General features: G+C 29.4%; 1 protein-coding gene across 1 annotated transcript; it reads left to right on the top strand.

The window, feature by feature from the left end:
• Positions 1-4,564: 4,564 nt before the first annotated feature.
• LOC129316024 (tryptophan aminotransferase-related protein 4-like) lies at positions 4,565-9,195 on the top strand. The gene is made up of 5 exons (XM_054960294.1): positions 4,565-4,941; positions 6,070-6,370; positions 6,949-7,256; positions 7,586-7,869; positions 8,954-9,195. The coding sequence occupies exons 1-5, from the start codon at positions 4,565-4,567 to the stop codon at positions 9,193-9,195; spliced, it is 1,512 nt and encodes a 503-aa protein (XP_054816269.1).
• Positions 9,196-9,458: the final 263 nt, after the last annotated feature.

Here is a 9,458-nt window from a genome sequence, read left to right on the forward strand (position 1 = left end):
AAGAATATCGTATAACAAGACTATCGAGAAAAAGGTTATAAATGTTTTGATGCGCACACACTCTCTTTTACCCTAAGATCAATGTATTTATCTATTTATATAAAAAGATTAGCTAGGTGTCCTCTTAGGTATGTTAAAGAGCATATGATTGAATGGAAATGAATCATTATTAATGGAATGGAATGGGGTAAAGTGAAATGGAGTGGAACGGAATGGAACATTTCATTATTTGAAAGTTTTTATGAAGGAATGAACAATTGTATTTAATAATTATTTGATTTTTTTATAAAATTAATATATTTGAATTAGATATAATTATGTTTTTTTTTTCAGTATCAGGGTAAGAAGGATGAAAATAATTTTATAATAATATTATTTGTATTAGGCAATTCCATGAGTGAAAAAAGAAAAGCTTAGGATGTTTTAGAAGGCCATTTCAAATCATTCCAATCTCTTTTAAAAAATTCTTCCCAGCAATAGTATAGAATTTTCAATCATTCTACTCCATTCCATACCATCCAAAAAAAAATCTCCCAAACACTGTCTTAGAAAAAAAAAGTTACTTATCATATATTTTATGTTGATATCAACAATAATTAATTGCTATATTAATTATTTAAATATTAATTGATATATTAACTCTTCTTCAGAACATTCATGGTATAAAGACATACTATAGGTTATGTGAAACCAGGTAACAAATCAAGTAACCAAAGAAGCAGCTACATGATAAGAATATAAAGACATATTTTCATGTGGAGTTTAAATTGAGATATATTATTCATGATCTATAAATAGAACGTTATGTTATTGTTATATATATATATATATATATATAAATAGAACGTTATGTTGTTGTTATATATATATATATATATATATAAGTTTTGTGCTTTTTTTTTTTATTCAATCACCTAATATCTTAGGAAACCTTGATAGTACCAAGAGGATATCTTTAACATTTTTATTTAATAAGCTTGCATATGCTCACTCAAACTCAAGACCGTACCCCAAAATAAATTGATTCAACATTTTGTGATCAATTGAACCAAGCACCTCTCGGTAAGATATGTTAAACACACCAAATGGATACTATAATAAAAAAATATTTAAGAATTTAATTTAATAAGGAACAATTATATTACTAAATTAGAAAGAAAAATGCGTTGCTGCAAACAATTGTTTTTTTCACTAAAACCCACTTTTTCTGTAATTATATTTTTGTTAGTACTGAAGACTTGATTTGTGGTGTGCTTGGATTATTGTGGATTTGGATTTAGACCACATCTAGATACACAAAAATTTATGAATTTGAATTTAATTTAAATTCAAATCCATTCAAATTATAATTCCTTTATATTCTAAATTCCCTCTCCATCCTAATTACTTAAAATTTTAATCATTTCAAATATTTTGTTCACTCTATGTTTTTACTATCAATATATCTTGACGGCCCTTGTATCTTTTATCATCTTTTGTCCATTAAAAAATAGAAAATAAATTCATCATTTCTATCATTTTTATTTTTATTTTGAATCTCAGTTTGTCTCTTCATTTGAAATATTTTCAATTACCCAAACAAAAGATTTTAAATGCATGAATTTTAAATGTGATATTTGAAACACAAGATTTCAAATCTAAAATCCAAATCAAGATCCATCAATCCAAGTGCTACCTACACTCAATTGTGTGATATATGTTTTGAATGGATTGTTAATTAGGTAAGCTGCATTGTTTAAGGTTTTATGACTAATACAGTTTTTTATAGGGTATAGATAAACAGACAAAATTACTCTGCCATGATTCTTATTTCTTTCCTACCTTGTTTCCACTTGCAATCAAAATAAGTTGACCCAACCATAAGTTATTCAATGTGTAGATAATATAAAATTGGCAAATTGAAATCAATTAGAAGAAATATTTCACTTGTTAATTATTGTGTATTTTTATAATTTATTTTTATTAAACAATTGCACGAAAGGAAAAAGAATATTCCAAATGGGTTTTGCCAATCCCAATGGGTAATTGAAGTGGTCCATCTACCGCTAACCCTAATTTAACCATTCCTGCTGTTTCTATTTCAGATTGTACTTGTCCATCCGCGTAAATCAATAAATAAAATAACATAAAATTTGTTGCGAATTAATTTTGAGCTGGTTTTGACTAATTAAATATTTTAAATTTATATGGAAACTTGTGATAGAAGACAATTTTCAGATAAATGAAACACGCGCGACAGCCTTTTTAAATTTAACCACGAATCGATCTGGTGTGTAACGAGCAATGACCTCCTAATATTTTAGAATTTACATCAATATGGAATAATAACAACAACAACAAAAACAACAACAACAATATATAACCTTTCCAAGGAATCTTTAGACCAAACATTTTTCTTTGTGAGAAAATATTTTAAATTTTTCCTTTTTGCTATTTAATTTATTTAGGGATGCTCGCATTGTGCAGAATGTGAGTAATAGAATAATATAATTTGTTGTACATTTTCAACACTTCACATTGATCTCTTCTGCCAAAACCTTCTTGGGGTATTCTTTCCACAACAAATCCATACTTAATGAAACTAAATGTGCTGATGAATATATATATATATATATATATATTGGCTAGAAACATGAAATATCATTGGAAATAGTAGGGTTTACAAAGTCAAACAAGGTACAATGAACAAAATACAAATAAGAGAAACAGCACAATAAAAAAAACCTAAACCCAATACAAAATAGCACAAAGAAAGAAAAGAAACGACATCACTTAGACCATCTTAACATAAAAAAATAGGGATGTGGGTTCATAGAACCATCCAAATAGTCCCATACCCCTATGTTAACAATTAATACACACAGACACACACACATATTTGTGTAGCATGCATTAGTTAGTGTATAGATTTTTGCATTTATACATCACCATATTGATAATTGACTACTCATTTTCTGACTTTAACGAAGATGACCATAAATATATACTCATGGTCTTGGTTAATGAATTAACTAAGGAAATGACTTTATGAGGTTCGTAACTAACATAGGATTATGGACTACGAGACAGTCAATTGTTTCTGAGGTTCATAACACACACACACGGTATTTTTACCGTAGGATTTTAATTTCTGGTTGCTTTATTACTTTGTCTAGTTTCTCATAATAAATACTCCTTCCATTTCAAATATAAGATTTTTTTTTTGAAAAATTTTGTTTCGATATGTAAGACATTTTATGAAATTTTAAGAACAATTGATATTTCTTTTACCTAAAATTTTCCTTGAATATGTCAAAATTACTAACCTCCAGATCATTCTGCTTCATTAATATCTTAATTAAGTATTCAAATTAAAGAACAGAAAATTTAGAAAAAATTGTGATCTTAAATACCACCGTAGCATGCAGTGCACTTCCCAATGTACCACAAACCTAGTGTTATTTTAAATTGACTGGACACAGATATATATATTAAATATAGATCAACTACATTTTACATGCTCATGTGTATTTTAAAATCGAATTTTATTTATTTATTATTAATAATTTCTTGTTTGGAGGATTTTTTTATTAATAATTTCCATATTAAAAAATATCAACCAAATTATGATTAATTAATCAAATTGGTTTGTCTCTTCATGTCACTTCAAATCGAGTAAATTCTAAAAATTTCAAGGTTAACAGACTCACGGATCACTCTCTTGTATCTCTCTTCTACTAACTTAATCAATATATTCAACGATCGACAAGTTTGAGTTCAAGTTTAGATTTCCTGGACTTCTTAATTGTCAAGTACGTACTTGTACAGTTCGAGAAAAATAAGGAGATAATTACACATAGAGAAAATATCAGCCAGCCGCCATTGACGACCCAACATAATTTCAGTCACCTCTCAACTTTGAAATTTTACTGCACATTTGAGAGATTGAAATGAAATTGAAGAGATAGCTCAAATGATCTTATTATCTCTAATGAAACTAGGCACATAAACAATTCATATAAGGAAAATAAACAATTGATGTATAAAAAATGAATATATGACGTAGGTGAAATTTGCAATTCTTATTAAGAACATAACACAACTTTGAAATTACAATTCTCATTTGACATACATCAGTTGTTTATTTTTTATATACTAGTTGTTTATTTTTTCTACAAGAATTTTTCATGCATTTCAAGGATAATAAAGTCATTTGAATCACCTCTTTAATTTTATTTCAATCTCTCAAATGTGAGTAAAATTTCAGAATTTTGGGGGCATGACTGAAAATATATTTGGGTCATGGGAGCTTATTGAAAATTTCCCATACACATACGTTCAATCTCTCTCTGTCTCTCTCTCTACACTTTAAAAAGACTTCAAGACGATCCTCTCCTTTTGTTACCAAACCGCGTTGAACTAAATGCAGGAATATTATATTAAACAAATTGCCGCTATACGTACGTCCACTTTTCTGGTTGGAACGTGCATTCATTCGACCTTATCTAATTTTAAGGTTGTAATATAAATACTAACGTTGGACACTCTAAATCAAAGGTGAGCGAGAACAATCTACTTGAAGACGATGATGATGATGATGATGGCTAAGATGGAAATCAGCGGCTGCTGCTTCAAGCACATAGTTATATTGTGCTGTTTATTAACTTGTTCTTCACTCATTCTAATTAATCTCGTACTGTTATTAAATCTGTCGTCGTCTCTGGGAATAAGCCGATCATGCTTCTGCTGGGAGAAGCAGAGCTGCTGGGCAAGAAATGCAAAGGAGGAAGCTGAAGCAGTAGCGTCGATCTCTTGCTCAGGCCATGGAAGGGCCTTCCTGGACGGTCTAGTGCTTGCTACTCATGATGATGATGATGGCAAGCCTGTCTGTGAATGCAACGCCTGTTATGGTGGATCTGATTGCTCTCAACTCTTGCCTGATTGCCTTGTTGATGCAGATAGGTACCAAAATATATATAATTGGACAATTTATTCACAAGAACACACACACTCTCTCTCTACTCTATATGTATACTCCCTTCTATCTTATTTTTAGGACATCTTTTAAAAATAATTTTTAGTCCAAAATATAGGATGCTTTATAAGAATTAAACTACTTTTTTCTAATTTTACCTTTCTTTATTAGCATGAAAGTATTTAATATAGCTGTATTATTATTTAAAATCAAAAGCTAAAAATAGAAATGCATATTATTTTTTTATGATATCAAGAAAAAAAACTAACTTTTCTTAAGATGTGTAAAATGGTTGAAAATATCTTATAATAATGAACAGAGGAAATATATGTGTATATATATATATATATGAAGGGCTTACTAGCTAGCTATTTGATAATGGTAGATAATTGCTTAGATGTACTGTATACAGAGGTTGGGGCCTTTATGTGCCTAACCTTCTAATTGGGTTTTTCCCCCCTTTTCTGTATTCATTTGGATCCTTAGATTCTTTTAAAAAAAAAATGGAAGACATTTTGCCATTTTACAGTGATGAAAGGGTGTAGTTTTGTATTTTTTTATGATTTCAAAAAAAAATTGTGCATTTTTTATTTTTTATTGATCAAAAGATAAAAAAAAAAAAAAAGCCATTAAGAGTTTAGGACATTATAAGGATCATTAGAAGGATCGAGCACTAGAGGCTCCATGCCCCTAGTTCATCGTTGCAGTAATTCATGAAATAATCAAAAAAAGGTATACTATAGTTATAGTAGGTTTATCTATAATATGTGCAAGACGCAGTCGTTCCTTAATCATATATAACACTTTCACACATAGATATATTAAATAAGTATTGTTTTCATCATTTCCTATTTCTTACCTTTGAATTCTATATTCAAGGTTGGGATGGGATGGGATTGGATCAATTCAATACATTTCTTAGGTACCCATAGGGCCGGGCTATATTGGATTTGATTATCATCAGAGTATATTCTGTCTTACACACACACATATCAGATTATATTGTACATGATATGCAACACACACACACACACACACACACTCTTTAGTCTTAATAATTGTGTTGATAAGTATAATTCGCATTTTTGTTCTTTAATTTTTTTTCTTTTTGACAGTGGTGATCCAACATTTTTAGAGCCGTTTTGGGTGAAGAATGCAGCTAATAGTGCAGTAGTGATATCAGGGTGGCATCGTATGAGCTACGTATTCAGTGATGGGTCTCTGATCTCAAAAGAGTTAAAGAAACACATAGAAAGAGTGCATTCCATTACTGGGAATGCCATAACACAAGGAAAATACATTATATTTGGGGCTGGAGCTACACATCTTCTTCATGCAGCAATACACTCACTTTCCAGCCAAGATTCGGCTTCGGCTTCGCCTGCAAATGTTGTTGCTTCCATCCCATATTACCCGGTAAACACGAAAACCCTAGAGGGCCCAACTTCAATGCTCATCACATTTCTGAGATCTGGACTGTTTAAATCCATTTTAGACCCTTTAGATTTAAAATTTTAACTTACAATTTATAAATAATAAATTCATTTTTTAAAAAGAATGACAGTTAAGGGATAATCTTAATTTTTGATTCATCTTCTATTAAAATACAAATTTATTAAAAATCTAAAAATAAATTAGTAAATAATACAAGGGGTAATGCCTCTTGATATAATTTTAGATAGTACTGGAACTTGTAGCATTTAGTAAATGCTATGAAATTGAAAAATGAGTATTACAAGAGTCTTTTTGTAGTTGTGACCGGTCATATTTGATTTGAATGATTCAATTTGGTGCCCATCACTTCAAAGAAAGATCCAAACCCAAGACTACTTGCCTGTTCTTACATTTAATGAAGAAAAACAAACCCTAGCCTGTAAGAACAAGAAAAGTTTAAACTAGCTAATAGTAAATAAGCATACAGGGATACATATAATTAAGAAAACAGATTCTATTTTCCATCAATGGTTAAGGCAAATGGATTTTTTTTCAATCAGGTTTATAAAGAGCAGGTTGAGTTCTTCAAATCTGAGGATTATAAATTCACTGGGGACAGTGCAAAGAGGAAGGAAGAAGATGATGGTTTGAACACATCATCATCAACCTTATTAATAGAACTTGTGACATCGCCAAACAATCCAGATGGAAGATTGAGAAAGGCTGTTCTTGAAGGACCTTCAGTGAAGAAAGTTCATGATCTTGCTTACTATTGGCCCCACTTCACACCAATCCCACATCCCGCAGATGAGGATGTTATGATTTTCACTTTGTCTAAGCTCACCGGTCATGCCGGAAGTAGATTTGGGTAAGCTTCAAATTATGAACTTGCAAATTTACTCAAAGAGTTTCAAAGGTTGCGTGTGTCTCTGTGTCTACACGTGTGCGCGCGCGCGCGTATATCTTATTGATTGATTTGAATTGCTTCATGGATTGATTCATCATAAATAATAACTAGAAATATAAAATATAGGTATGTTGCATGAGTGCATGGTTAGTCTTCCATCCTGCGTTTTTTTTTTTTCACATGTTAAACATCCATTTTAATATTATTTTAATACCAAAACAAACAAATTCAAGGAAAAGTTGTACATCTGTTATTCAAGTCAATTAATATTTCTCTGTGATGATGATCAGGTGGGCGATAGTGAAGGATGAGGCTGTTTACAGAAAAATGTTGACATACATGGACTTGACTATATTTGGCGTAGCAAGAGAGACTCAGTTAAGAGTTCTAAAGCTTTTAAAAGTTGTTCTTAATAATGGAAATGGAAGAGAAATGATTGAATTTGGACATAACATCATGAGAAGCAGATGGATGAAAATTAGTCAAACTTTGTCTCAATCAAAACGATTTTCCATTCAGCAACTTGAATCTCAATATTGTTCATTTTTCCAGCAAGTCAGACTTCCATCTCCAGGTGCGTAATTTTAATTCTCTTGTTAATTAGTTAGCTAATTAAACAGAAATGTCATATATCGATGTTTTGAGTTTTTTTTTTTTAATGATCCCGTTGCATGCCTATCCCAATATAACTACATTCTTCATTATCCATTTGATTTATATAATTTCTTTATATTTATTATTACTTTTTTGCTTTATTACTTTAATTATTGGATCTTCTTGAAAACAAGATCACACACACGCAATGTTTCTTCGCGGGTTAAATAGCAGTATGACTCTTAAATTATATATCATTTTCTATAATTTTCTAGTTCCTTGTTTATAATTTTTGAATCATTTTCTGTAATTTTCGTAGTTTTTTATTATTATTTTTTTATTAACTAACGATTAAAGTTAACTTTTATTAATGGTTTGAACTATAATATACTATTTCAAAAATTGACAAAAAACATTACACAAAAAATAAATTTACAGTCTGAAATGTTCCTAAACTTATAATTTAGAAACCAAATTATCTTTTAATTTTTTTTAATTGATGATGACTAAACAGATAAATATATTTGGTTTAAAGCAACAGTAAGTGATTGTTCACGGTTAATATAAGTTATATGAACAATTAAATAAATCGATGATATTGCATATGGAGAGAGGACGAAGTATTGAGATGATCCATTTTTTGGTTATTTTTATTTATTAGGGGATGTTTTAATTTGAATGTAGAATAGAATAAAAAAGGATAAGAAAATTGTTAGTTTGAAAATATTCTTTCATTCTTTGTATTGTCATGGCGTGAAGTTTGAAAAATAAGTTACATTATTATATTATAATTAATGCAACAAGAATATAGATTTTATAATTTATTATTTGATTGATAATAAATATAATAAAAAAGATAGTTTCATTTAATCAATTATAATATAAATATTATATTATCTCGTTTGTTGCAAAAAGAAAATCTATTGTTAATACCACATTAATTAACAAACTACAATGAAAAGTTCAAGATGATTTTAATGTCATATAATCCATGTTTTGCCTGAATTTTATAACTAAATTGCATTGACAATTCGAGTCAACTAATTAATTGGTGATCCGCACAGCTTTTGCGTGGGTGAAGTGTGAAAGGGAGGAAGAGAAAGACTGGGATCAAGTTCTCAAGACATTTAATGTTACCGGACGTGCCGGTAGCCTGTTTGGCGCGGAAAACCGTTATGTTCGTTTAAGCTTAGTGAAGAGCCAACATGACTTCGATTTATTATTGCAACAACTTAAAAAAGTGGTTTCTGAAGAACGTGATGATGTCTCACTCATGACTTCACCTTCTCCAATATATGTGAATTAATTCTAATTTAGAATTTTAGAATCCATTTACTGGTATAATATTGTTCCCAAAAAAATTTTCTTATTTGTATATATTCCTAAATTATCTATTGTTAAGTTTTGCATCAATAAAAATATTGAAACATATTACATCTTTTCAGTACTATAAAATAATTTTAATTAAATTGTATTTCCAATAAATTAGTTAACCATCTTTAAAATTACACATTATTTTCATGTTTATCTTTATTTAATGGGTTATTTCAATTAGATAACCTTATTAAT

The sequence above is a fragment of the Prosopis cineraria genome, unplaced genomic scaffold (genome assembly GCF_029017545.1).
Source record: "Prosopis cineraria cultivar Desert tree isolate PC_DT_omini unplaced genomic scaffold, ASM2901754v1 PC1, whole genome shotgun sequence".
Taxonomy (NCBI): Eukaryota; Viridiplantae; Streptophyta; class Magnoliopsida; order Fabales; family Fabaceae; genus Prosopis; species Prosopis cineraria.

Excerpts from the sequence above, each read along its gene's own strand:
- LOC129316024 (XM_054960294.1), top strand. The coding sequence starts at position 4,565 with ATGATGATGATGATGATGGCTAAGATGGAAATCAGCGGCTGCTGCTTC. Across the intron at positions 4,942-6,069 it reads TGCCTTGTTGATGCAGATAG|TGGTGATCCAACATTTTTAG; the intron begins GTACCAAAATAT and ends TCTTTTTGACAG. Across the intron at positions 7,257-7,585 it reads CATGCCGGAAGTAGATTTGG|GTGGGCGATAGTGAAGGATG; the intron begins GTAAGCTTCAAA and ends GATGATGATCAG.